Source organism: Antechinus flavipes, chromosome 2, assembly GCF_016432865.1.
Source record: "Antechinus flavipes isolate AdamAnt ecotype Samford, QLD, Australia chromosome 2, AdamAnt_v2, whole genome shotgun sequence".
Classification (NCBI taxonomy): Eukaryota; Metazoa; Chordata; class Mammalia; order Dasyuromorphia; family Dasyuridae; genus Antechinus; species Antechinus flavipes.
Window position 1 is genome coordinate 282694351 of NC_067399.1, and position 13638 is coordinate 282707988.

The window sequence follows — 13638 nt, forward strand, 5'->3', positions numbered from 1 at the left end:
ATTGTCATTTCTGGCTTTTTGAATCTGTCCTTAGCTACTAAAATGGTCCTTACTAAGGATAATGCTAATTCTTTTTTGTATATTATATCTATTTTTACCAAATTTCATTCACATGAACATAATATAAAAATCAACTTAGCATAAAAATTATAGTCATTGCTGATATGTAAACTTTAGGCATCTCTATTTTTAGAATAGTCAAACAGAATGAAATTAACACAGTGTCTGACAAATAGTAAGTACTTAATAATTGTTTATTGAATCAAACAAATATTAGTTCTGGTCAGAGAATATTTTCATATTTTTTCTGCTCCCAATGAATAATTTTAGGAAAAATGTATAGATTCAGTTATCAGTTTTAAATTTTAAATGTAAGAGCAAAAAGTTTAGATAGATTCTAATAATTCAAATATTTAACCCATTTGTAAAATTTACTTATTTAAATATTATGTTGGACTTCAAAGTTAACAAAAAAATTAAGAACAAAAGGCAAAAATTTATTTAGTAACTTTAATGTATAGAAATCTGCTTTTATTCCATAATATGGCCTAGTGAAAAATTGTACAATTACTTTGAAAAATCCATGATTTATTCTTTATGGATATTACATCATCAGCAGATTGTATGTAGCCCTTTTGTTTCTTGAGATAATGTGATCTAGAAATTCATCACCACTTGGCTAATATGCTAAGTTAGTCTTGCAACACTTAGATTGGCTTTTTTATAGCAAACACATTTTATTTGTGGCCTCTTATGTGAAGTATTTCCAGAGTAATGAAACCTCCAAGGTCTTATACTCTACTGACATAGCATTTAAGAATCTAGTATCATCCCCATGCCATTATTAGTTATGAGAGTAAAACTTAAAACTTTATAATTAGTGAAATGTTTTAGGCTGATACCTAGTAGGTACTGTAGGATTTAGAGGATTCTAAGGATTGAGAAACTTGGGCATGTTTGTAGACACCAGAGAAGAAGCCATTACCTAAGGGAAAATTGAAGATTAAAGAAAGAGAAGGAATGATAGTAGGACAATCTCTTGGGGAAGATTACACACATCCCCATACATTCTTATTGACTGGAATTTTCTTCTTGGGCTCAGGTAGCAGGGCCACCTATCATACCTTATAATTGGAGTAGGTAACCTTTCACAAATAAAGATGGCTACTACAAAAGGCAACAACAACGGAAATGCTAAAATAAATAGACAAACATATGCACCTAGCAATAGATAGATGACTAGGCCAAAGACTCATTTGACTATTTTAGGATGTAATGACCACTTTTTTTTTTTTTCCTAATTATGCTCATGGCTTCTACTGACTATTTGCTGTGATTACAAAAACTTGCCATAAGAGGGGGAAAAAAAAAGGCAGTGACCTGATTTAAATAGCATCAAAACTCATCCTTCGGGTCATGACCTGAGAGCACATACATGATAGTAACAATTCCATCTTAAGCCAGACTCAGGAATAATCAGGTGATTTCTTATTCAAAAGAACATCACTGGGAAATTGAGACAGAAGGATACCACCTTAAGTCGAAGCCAGGGTTGTTCTCACAACTTTTGTTCAGATATTAACCTCCACCTCTAACAATTCAGGATCACATTCTTCTGAGTAGCTTGTAGCATATTTCTTTCAGATGGTGGATCACTGACTTGATACTGCGTCACACAGCCATACCTAAATTTAAAGCTCCAAATAATATCAGCTACAGTCGCAAGAGATTTTATCTCCAATAGCAAATTTCATTAATCAAAGCTTTAGGTGAATTTTAGCTCTCAAGGATCACATATCCTAAATAGGTATTGACTATGACCTTACATTGAAGTAAATAGTAAGTTAGAGATTCATTTTAGGAGTTCCATAGCTTATCTTTCCTATCTAAGTAGATGGTTTGAAGTTCAACATTTCACAAATCATTTTGCTTTTACTCTTTACTTAGAAAAATTCTAAAATGCATATTGTCTACAATTGTTACAAAGGGGCAAAGGCAAAAACTATTATTCTCAAAAGTCCCTTTAAATAATGGGTACAACTTTAAGATGAGTCAATGCAACCAATTAAAACTCATACAGAATATTGAATATTTTAATTTACATAAAAGAAACTTATCATAATTAACATTAATAATTTCTTCATTCCAAAAACAAGTTAATTCAACTTCCTTCAATTGAAGAGTCCCTTTAAACTTTTTTTGAAAATATCAATAACAGGTACAACACCAATATTGTTAAAATTCCTGTAAGTATAAACATTCCCACCTCCCACCAAAACATTCCTAATTGCAAACTCAAATTTAGAGATTACAAATTGTCCTTAATAATCTATTCTTGAGGTTCCTATAAGCCTATTCTTCAGTCTCCACAATGCAGTCATCTATAACATCTGGTAAGGTCCTTCCCACTCTGTTTCTTCCAGGACTTAGTAAGCACCAAATCTTCCTGCAAACTGCAACTCCAAAGGTGTTGTCAGCATTCCTTGTTTCCTAAGGGCTAAAAAGGAATGAGGACTTTGCCAGTATATAATTCCTTAAAAAATTATCCTGTTTCAAGAGAGAGTCTTTCCTTTCTCCTCCCAAATAAAATAAACCTATCTTATATGAGGAAAGTCCCAGGTCACTTCTGGGAACCATTCTAATTCTTTAACAGAGTAATAAGCAAACATTTGGTCCAAAAGCAATTTAGTCTGTAATAACAATTTAAAGAATGATTCATTCTTTCCACTTTCCCTGATGAGGGCAGATACTTAGGTGCCACTCACTTTGCAATCCCTCCCTATTATTTCTTATAAAGCCTTAGAAGTAAAATATGTTCCTTTACAAAAATCAATAATCTCTACCAATCCATACTTAGGCATAATTTGTTCCATTGTTTTTACATGAACACCTCTTAAAGTAGCAGAACTTGGAGAAAGCTTCCACCCATTCCCCCTATATCTTAAGTTTCCCCACTAGTGTCATTTCATTAAAACCTAACCTAAATATCTTGGAGCCAGGTTCCCTTCCTATGGAGGGATACCTTCAATAACTTCCTATTTTTCTGTCAAATACAATTTGTTCTGCAATTACACCCGTCCCCATATGCTAAATTTTCTTGCTTTTATTTCTTTGTTAAAGGAGAAAGCAAGACAAGTATTCTAAATAGCTTTGAATCAAATTTCACAAAATTTATGCCACATATCCAGCAGGGCCGACAAAATGTTAAAGCACAGCTCAGACAATTTTTACAAATTACCCCATAGACAATTTAGCAAGCAACATAATAATTTAAATATATTTCATCTAATTAGAAGATACAAATATGTAACCTCTTTAGGTAAATTACCAGAAAACCAAAGTTTTTAACTGAAAATCTAATCAAATAATTTGATCTGAATTTCTAGAAACAATACTTCAATATCAGTGCACACATTTCTCAACTCTTATGCCAGAATAAGCATTTCTCAACTCTTATAACCAGAATTAGTGCTCACAAGTTAATAGTAATTATCTCCTACAATTTCAGAATCAGAATTCCAATGAAAAACTTCCCTTTCAATTCTGACCACAGATCTTTAAGAAATTGGCAAACCCTGGGGGAAGAAGGTTGACCAAGGTGTCCAGCTACAGGTCTGTGGCCCAGTGGCTGTCTCACTCTCTGTGACAGAAATGCTGGGGAGGACAACTCATGTCAAAAATGTTGGGACACCAACGCAAATTCCAGAAGAATTCAGGTTAGTCAGGAATACCTCCCTAGTCAAGATAGATTCCACAAACCTGAAAAGCTTGAAAAAAACCCGTGAGAGTAGGAAAAACCCTTTTCCTTTGTCAGTTTCCCTCAGAAGACTTTTAATCATGTAAATTAAGGCTACTTAAAAACATAGTAGATCAGTTCAATTTAGCTGATAGTTCCAAGCAACTAAAAACTTATTCTTAAAAACCTCAGAATCTGCTAAAATGTTCTTAACAGTTCTGTAACTTAACTATTTCTGCAAACTTACATTGTTCATTTCTGAGTCCACAGAAATGTTATTTTTCATTTCATTCATTTTTTTTAAGTGATAGCACACTGCTTTTCCATTTTCCCAAAAGTTTTCAACTCCAAAAAGTTCTCTAATCCCTTTCAGTCCATGCTCTTCTCATTCATACATACTTAAACTTTCTCATTAACCTTTCTGTGTACATTTATCTCCTTCTAAACATCTTCACTGTATTAAATATATTTTCTTCTTCTCTCTCCCACTTCTGCAAAGCTGCTGAAATCAACCAGACTCAGGAGAGAATGATTCTCTTTCTTGGACTAAGGACCCTAGTATTAGCCCCCAAATAACTTTACCAAGGTCAAAAATCAATACACTCACTCATATAGAATGACTTCAATTAATTCCTGCTATGGAACAATTTAGCCTTATCTTTTCCAAACCAGCAACAGAGGCTGACTCCTTAACTCTCATTACTTGCTAACTTTTAATACAGAACACAGAAGGCAAAGCACACACACACAGAGAAATCACACAGACACGCACAGAAATCTGTTTTACAGATTTAAGTCAAACATACTCAATTAGTCCTGAGAGTGTCCTCCCCATATAGAGCAACAATATTTAATCATTTTATTTATTGCCCTTTAATCTTCCCAAAGGACTATCTCAGAGGGAAGCTTTGGCAGAGCCCTCCAATTTTGAATATTTGATGAGACTTTTCAGAATCAAATGCAGTTAGATCTCAGTCTCTCATACCCAATTCAATAGGGTCACCCTCAAACCATAGTCCCCCCCAAAAGGCCTCTCCTATCCTGAGCATCCCTCTAGAGTCTGTAATCTTCAACTCAAGGATCTCACAGATCACTTGCCCTCAGGCACAAAAGTTGCCTGACTTACAGCCATGTTTTGCCTTGAGTTTGTCCTCATTGAGCCACTTGACGTTGGAGAGAGGAAAAGTCTCAAAAATTCAAAGGCTGCCTAAAGCAAGGCAGGGTATCCCCCTGCTAAGGCTAGTGACCTCACCTACTCATCCGGTCATAGGATCCCAGTCAAGGCCTCATAAACTGTGTGGGACAAGACCATTGACTCAAATCAAGGTGTTTTCTCTAGGTAAAAGCAGAAAGGAGCTTTATTACAATCTCACAAGAAAGGGCATCTCCCTTCCAACAAAAAGTCAGACAAGGAAAAGCAAGGCCCAGTTAATAGACAAGAATTATATACGGATCTGAGCTGACACCCCCTATAGGATGGATCTTTGTCCTGATTAATCAGGACAAATGACCTCACATTCTAAATCGTAAATGAGGAAAAACTTCTAACCCAACACACATCTTTAGTATTACTAAATTACCTTATGTGGGAGTTTTAATGCCAAGGTGGCCCCAACTTAGTACTACAAAGAAAAGGTCCCACTCCTTGTAAACCATATGGTTTCTGGAGAAAGAAACTTGGGTCTGGGGCACAACTGACCTTCACTCAATTTTTAGAACACTGTCTCCATCTTGTGAGACAGCTTTCACAGTTAACTTCATTCAAGAATAAGGATAAGATAGGCAGGTATAGAGAAAATGAAATGATAAAAGATTATGATAGGATAAAAGAATTTTGAAGTTTTTGAACAAAGAAACAGTCAAGATTATAACCATTTCTGGTGTGTAATTAAGGAAGAAGTTGTGAGATTTGGGGCAGACTAGGAAATGAGAGGAAATGAGAAGTTAGAGTACTTGAGAAAATATCAGTTAATATGGAAGTCCCTCTTGTATGATGTCAGAAGTTGGGGTTGAAAGATTGTGAACTAGGCTCTAAAACTTATTGAGGAAAGAGGGGAAATGAATGTCATAGATAGGTAATAGCCACTAGAATCTGACTTAGGAAATAAATTTGGATACCAGAACTTTAGAAGAGGAGTCTGGAAATTATATTAGAATTGGAGCAGTATTCCAAACCACTTCCTCAACTGATGAATCAGAAACATGAAAAAAGTCCAGCCAGTACTCAGTGGGAGATGCTCTGTTATCTGGAGGAATCTGGGTCTCATTCACTATCAGAAAATAAAAGGAGCAAGAGACAACAAGGTTTAAGATCACTGGAAAACTATTAATTAGGGAGCAGATTATCACTATGATTCAGAGGTTCAGGAACAAGTCAGCAGACATTTAATACATGTCAACTATGTGCCAGGCACTGTGGTAGATACCAGAGATACAAATATAGTGATTAAAATAGTCTTTCCTTGCAAAGAGCTTATATTCTAGCAGAGAAGACAGTGAAAGCATATATGTGTGTGTACAGAATAAATATGACAAAAATCATATAAATTGTTAGGAAGGCAGGGTATTAAAAGTTGGAGCGATCAAGAAAAAAGACCTCATCTTCTTGAAGGAAGAGATGACTTCTTTGAGACAGAGATAAGAGGGAGTGCATTCCAGGCATGGGGGTAGCTATTGAAACAGCACAGAAATGAGCATGCATGAAGCATCCCTCTGGGAGGAACAGAGAAAGTTACTTTAATTAGGATTTTGAGTATGTAAAAAGGAATAACGTCCAGGTAGATTTAAGGCAGGTTGTGAAATTCTTTGAGTTAAACAAAGACATTTATTTCTATTTGATTCTATTTATAAATAGAGGACTGACATGGTCAGATTTACATTTAAGAAAAAATCCTTTTGGACTAAAGTAGAAAGAAAGTGGAGGCTTGTGAAAATCTAGGAGAAAGGTGAAAAAGGTCTAGTAACTAATAGTAGAAATGAGAAAACTTAGCTAAAAGAGGTAAAATTGCTGAAAGTGGTGTAGTTTCAAGGGTAGAAACAGCAAGATATGGCAACTGATTAGATATGTAGGATTAGGGAGAGTGAGGAATCAAGCATAATGCCTAAATTACTAATTTAGAAGACTAGAAATAGCAAAGTTTAGGAGAAGAATGGGTTTAGATAAATTTAAAAATGGAGAAGCCTGGGGAGAATTCAATTCAATTGTGAATATGTTGAATTTGAAATTGCCCTGGGATGTTCCTTTGAAATGTTTAATAGGCAACTAAAGTAGTGGGATTGAAGAACTAGGAGTGACTAGCATAGAGATGTCAATTAAATGTGTGGGTATTGATGAGATCATCAAAGAAGAGTAGGAAGAGAAAAGAGTTAGAGGGCTGTACAAAACTCTTGAGGGAGCTTGAAATAGATGAAGAATTGACAAAAGAAACTGAGAACAGATTGCACTTTTAGTAGAACAATAGAGAAAGAAACATGAGAGAGTAGAGTCATGAAAGCCCAGAGTAGTAGAAGATATAAAAGGAGACAGTGGTCAGCAATATTTAAAAAAAAAAAAACACAAAAAAAAACACATCAGCTTACTTTGAGGAGAGCAGGTTCAGATGAGTGCTGAAGTCCTAAAGTCATATTGCAAAAGGTTGAGAAACCGGTGAGAAGAGGAGGTTTTTCCTTGGAGTTTGGCTGAGAAAAGAACTATAGGATAGTTAGAAGCAATGCTAGGGATAGTAGGGAGGTGATTTTTTTTTATCTTTTTAGGGATGATTTTGGGCATCCCTCAAGTGACTTTGTATAAGGTATGGTGGTGGGGTTCTGTGAAGCATTTGGATAACTCTTCTTGGCAGGCACGGTCAGAAAAAGGAAATGTCCTAGGGGAATCTGATGGCAGTTTATCCCAGAGTTTAGTTAAGTGATTCTGTGATGAGGAGCATCCAAAAACTTGATCAGCAGGCAAAGGTAGTTTTTGAGGGAAACCATAAAACAATTAAAGAGGTACCTCAATGTTAAAAAGTGCTGGGTTCAAATTTTGCCTCTTCACCTAATCTTTCAGGACTTTTGGCAATTCAAAAATGATAAGAGACAGAACTCTTTTGCCTCACTTCTTTGGTAGGAGAAATTTTTCACTGACAGTTCACAAATGAAGTCACGGCCATCCTTATCCCATACCCCTTTTTCCTATTCCCTCCCTACTCTCCAAAAGATTGAGGAATTGTGTAAGGTGCTAGAGATACAAAAAATGGTCCCTTGATTCTCATTGTGCTTATTCTAATAATAGAAGGGGTCATATTCATACACAAAACTAGGCACATGATGTATATAAAGCAGAGTATGATAGGGCAAAAAAACCCAAAAACATTTAAATGCAATGTCCTGAGAACTTTAAAGAGAGGAAGCTTTTTATTGAGGGAACTGGAGCTTCACAGAATGAAGAGGGTCTATCCTAATATGTAGTAGTAGTAGTAACAGATGGAGTGAAAAGATAATTTTAATGATAATTTGAGATAAGAAGGGAGAGAGAAGTTGAAAATCAAAAGTTCTAAATGATGAGGGAAGGAAAGGCAAATAATAAGGGAATGATAATCTTAATATGCATTATGTTAAGTGGTGTGATATATATGTAAGTAGAGATTTCCCTTAAGAAGTTGGCCTGAGACTTGTGATCATTTTGGTAATCATTGATTAAAAGTAATGATTAAAACTATGAATTAGGTTGCCAAAGCAGAATATGAGGTAAAAAAAGAAGGCCAAGGACAGACAGGGCACACATGATAGGAAAAGGAAGAAGAGATCGTGTAAGCTAAAAAAGAGAATAGTAGCACATTATGTATGGTCAGTAGTGTCAAAATGCTACAGGGATAAAGTATATTAAGGATTGAAAAAGAATCACTGGATTTGGTGATTGAAATAACCAATAACCTTTAAGAATAATTTCAGTAGAGTTTTGAGGACAAAATATGAAGAATTAAATGGAGATTTGATGATGGGAAAGCAGAAGAATTAGGTAAACTTTTTTCAGGTAATTTGGCCATAAAGGAGAGGTGAATTTGTAACTTGGCAAGGTAGAAGAGAAAGCTTTTGTAGAATTAAAAAAAAAATCCTGAGCCTGTTCATATGTAGTTAGCAAATTATACAGAAGAAAATGAGAGAAAGGGGATGAGTGTTTGTTTAGGATTCTAGAGTATGTAAGGGTGTTTAAGGGACCAACATTCATTCAGTCATCCATGTTCTCCCCCTGAAATGTAAAAGTCAGGAAAGAAAAGATCATTTAGGAGAAGGAGGAGATGGTCAGCATTATCAAAAACTGCAAAGGTATCAATAAAGATGAGAATTTCAAGAAGGCCATTAGATGCAGGGATTTAAGACAATTTTGATTAACCTTGAAGTCAACCTTTAGTTGATTGGTAGAAGAAGCCAGACTGCAAGGGGCTTTAAAGTGAAAGAAGGCAGGAGGCAAGAATTGAAGCAAGGATTATAAATGACTATTTGAAAGAGATTAGAATTATGGGATTTGGAATTGAGTAAAATAGCAAAGTCACATGAAGACTTTAAGACTGAAGGAACCATGGGTAAAATTATAGCAGAGAAGTCAAGAAATAGATAACGAGAGATAGAAGTCTGAGGGTTGGGGCAGCTAGGTGGTGCAGTGGATAGAGCACCAGCTTTGAATCAGGAAGACCTGAGTTCAAATATGACTTCAGACACATAACATTTCCTGTCTGTGTGACCCTGGGCAAGTCACTTAACCCCAATTGTCTCAGCTCAAAAAAAAAAAAAAGTCTGAAGGTTGGGGAGAAATGGAAGGCTGAGTTTCTAGAACAGACCAGAAGGAGTACAGTTAAAAGCACAAATAAAGAAGTTGGCCTTGGTGAAAGGAGTAACCCTATTGTTGGAAGGAGGGAGGGAGGAGAGCAAGCATGCTCTGCACAAGTAACTACAATTTTGTCAGTAAAAGAAGGTCTTCTGTTTGCGTAGGAGGATTGAAAAGAAGTTTGCAACATGGACGTATAAAAAGATTGGATACAGCATTGAGATCCCAGTTAAGATTAAATAGTGTGACTATTAAAATTGTCTGGCATTAAATTGTTATAAATCTAGTGAGTACAGTTGTGTGATTTCCTCCAGCAGAGTACTACAACCCAAGAGAAGGAGCAGAAAAGGCATATCATGAGAGTAATCAGTATTGTTTGGTAAGGCTTGAACAATATTACAAGAGGAATTCATAGAAACAAGTTACAAGGAGGATTCATGGAAAGGATGGCCTCCTGACCTTGTCCTTTTAAAAAGAGGAGTATTGCAGCACATAGAGTATTGGAGAGTATTTATTCCAAGAATAATGAATAGTTTGCCTCATAAACGAAATTAGAAGATTATATGAAACAACTATATGTAGCCTGAAGAGTAATGAGTAGAAAGCACTTAAAATATATCTAGCTAATTTATATTTTCAGAGCTGCTTGCTCACTGAAAATATGGGCTATTTTATAATTTGTACTAGTATCTCCACTGTGCTAAGCACAATGCCTAGTGAAGATAGTAGGTATTATTAAACAATTGTTGATCACTTATACAGTGTTGTATAGTTTATATACTCTTTTTTTCTAGACTTTCTTCAATACAGAAAACATATGGAAGTCCTTTAAAAACTCCTTCAGTGATTTACAAACAAAGACTTTATGAACTATTGGCTTTATTACCTCCTGAGATCTATGCAGGTATGTGCTTTGAGTAGAAATGGATGCTATTATTATTTCCAAAGAACTCATGGTGGTTTTAGTAGTAAATGTCATCTTCCGTAGCATAATATCTTTTTAAGATAAGTAGAGTATGTTAGAAAACCAGAACCACTGCCAAGTTTTGTGCTCTACATTGTTTCTCCTCTTTGAAAAAAAATCAATGCAATATAACTCCAGCATTCATCAAAGATACATCTTTAATGAATCCTGAGTGAGACCTAATTAGTCACAAGAGTTGGGCTTTAATCTATTGTGGAGTCTAGACAGTGTATAGATAAAGCAAACTCATTTGGAAGTGTGATGCCTGCTGTCTTCACTCTAGTCTATATTTAATTATTTCATATATTTTCTCATAAGACATTGGGATATCTATACTAGCACCTAACTAAGTATGAAATAAGAAAATAGATTTAAATAGCTAAATAAATACTAGTTCCAAATGACATCATTAGGTCTTCTATAAATGCCAGCCTTTTTTTTTTTTTTTTAAATTTTATTTAATAATAACTTTATTTTGACAGAATCCATGCCAGGGTAATTTTTTACAACATTATCCCTTGCACTCGCTTCTGTTTTGATTTTTCCCCTCCCTCCCTCCACCCTCTCCCCTAGATGGCAAGCAGTCCTATATATGTTAGATGTGTTACAGTATATCCTAGTTACAATATATGTTTGCAGAACCGAACAGTTCTCTTGTTGCATAGGGAGAATTGAATTCAGAAGGTAAAAATAACCGGGGAAGAAAATCAAAAATGCAAATAGTTCATATTCGTTTCCCAGTGTTCTTTCTTTGGGTGTAGCTGCTTCTGTCCATCATTTATCCATTGAAACTCAGTTAGGTCTCTTTGTCAAAGAAATCCACTTCCATCACAACATATCCTCATACAATATCGTTGTCAAACTGTATAATGATCTCATGGTTCTGCTCATTTCACTTAGCATCAGTTCATGTAAGTCTCGCCAGTCCTCTCTGTATTCATCCTGCTGGTCATTCCTTACAGAACAATAATATTCCATAACATTCATATACCACAATTTACCCAGCCATTCTCCAATTGATGAAATGCCAGCCTTTTAATAAAGGAAATTGTCAGAAAGCAAGTAAAATAGCCTCTTTTGATCGTTGTAAGGGATGTAAAGGAGACAGGTACTGAAATTGGCAAACATTTCTAAGAATGCAAAGTAAATTTCTGTAAGAGTTATTCTTTTAAAAAGATATAAGAATCTTTCAACTTATAGGAAGAACTTTATTTGAAAACATAGCAGTTTGGAAACAAACACACATGCTGGGTTTGGGAAGAATATAAATAGTGGTGAAACCATGATTTAAAAAAAACCTTTTCTATAGATGTAAACTATTGAACAACAAATTTAACATTTCAAAACCATTGGTAATTTGAACATTGATTAAAAACAAAGCTAAACCACAAAATTTTTGAAAGTTTTTTTTTCCCTATAGAAAACAGGAAAAAAGTTATTTTCAAGTATTTACTTGAGGATTCAGTCATATTAAACTGACTTGTCATTTTCTCAGCCCTAATTAGAGAACTGACAGCAGATTTACAATAATTTGCTTACTGTGGGTTACAATAAATAATGGGAGATCAACTAGGGATGAGGAAGAAAGTGTTGCATTTCTCACTTGAAATTAGAGCAAGGGTTAAAAATACAAGTAGATATTATACAAGTAAATGTTCAGAAAATAGACTTGAAAGTCAGCATTTGTGACTCAAGTGAAATTTGAAAACAAAGAATAAGCACCATTTTACTGTGCTTATATTTGATATGAAAGAAAAAGATATATTAATAAAGTGTAGCCAAAAGCTTTCTGTTAATTTGATAACTTTTTATAATTTATTTGTTATTGTGTTTTTCTACTCTGTTTTATATCTATAATATTAGTTTTTACCTAGGTCAATTAAAAATACTGTCCTCCAAATTCCTACCCTGATATTTTATTGTGAACTGAAGGAAACTGAGTTCTACTAGTTCATGACAACAGAGCTACAAAGATCGGTAGTGTGAATCTTAATGTCCCTGATACAAATATTTTATGCAATATTTTTAAACATAGCAATTCTTTTTTTTAAAATTCATTTTATTGTAGTTTTTTATTTACAAAACATGCATGGGTAATCTTTCAACATTTACCCTTGCAAAACCTTCTGTTCCAAATTTTCCCTTCCTTCCTTCCACTCCCTCCCTTAAATGGCAAGTAGTCCAATATATGTTCATTAAATGTGTTAAAATATATGTTAATATATATATACACATACATTTTTATACAGTTATCTTGCTGCACAAGAAAAGTTGAATCTAGAAAGGAAAAAAAAAAAACCTGAGAAGGAAAACAAAATGCAAGCAAACAATAATAGAAAGAGCGAAAATACTATGTTGTGGTCCACATTCAGTTCCCATAGTCCTCCCTCTGGGTGTAGATGGCTCTCTTCATTACTGAACAATTGGAACTGGTTTGAATTATCTCATTGTTGAAGAGAGCCACATATATCAGAATTGATCATCGTATAGTCTTCTTGTTGCCATGTATATTGATCTCCTGGTTATGCTCATTTCACTTAGCATCAATTCACATAAGTCTCTCCAAGCCTTTCTGAAATCATCTTGCTGGTCATTTTTTACAGAACAATAACATTACATAACAATCATATACCGTAATTTATTCAGCTCTTCTCCACTTGATGCACATCCATTCAGTTTCTAGTTTCTAGCCACTATAAAAAGGGCTGCCACAAACATTTTTGTATATGTAGGTCCCTTTCCCTCTAAGATCTCTTTGGAATATAATCCCAGTAGAAACACTGCTGAGTCAAAGGGTATGCACAGTTTGATAATTTTTTGAGCATAGTTCCAAATTGCTCTCCAGAATGGATGGATCCGTTCACAATTCCACCAACAATGTATAGTGTCCCACTTTTCCCACATCCCCTCCAACATTCATCGTTATCTTTTCCTGTCACCTTAACCAATATGACAAGTGTATAATGGTGTCTCAGAGTTGCTTAATTTGCATTTCTCTGATCAGTAGTGATTTGGAACAGGTAAAGTGATTAAATTCATAGATCATGTTTATTTTACAATACTTAACACAATTATGCTGTTCCTTATTGTTTTTCAAAATTAAATGACAAATTTCCTGTCAAAATCCTTTCATAT

General features: G+C 34.7%; 1 protein-coding gene across 4 annotated transcripts in view; it reads left to right on the top strand.

Moving 5' to 3' along the window:
* HEATR5A (HEAT repeat containing 5A) overlaps positions 1-13638 on the top strand; it is a 167068-nt gene that overhangs the window by 56275 nt on the left and 97155 nt on the right. For all 4 annotated transcript variants that reach the window (XR_007950563.1, XR_007950564.1, XM_051977285.1 and 1 more), the window contains exon 14: positions 10334-10443. Coding sequence is in view for 2 of the 4 variants with exons in the window: in XM_051977285.1 (XP_051833245.1) it covers positions 10334-10443 (110 nt within the window). In the remaining 2 variants the exon portion in view is untranslated. The remainder of the gene's footprint in view (positions 1-10333; positions 10444-13638) is intronic.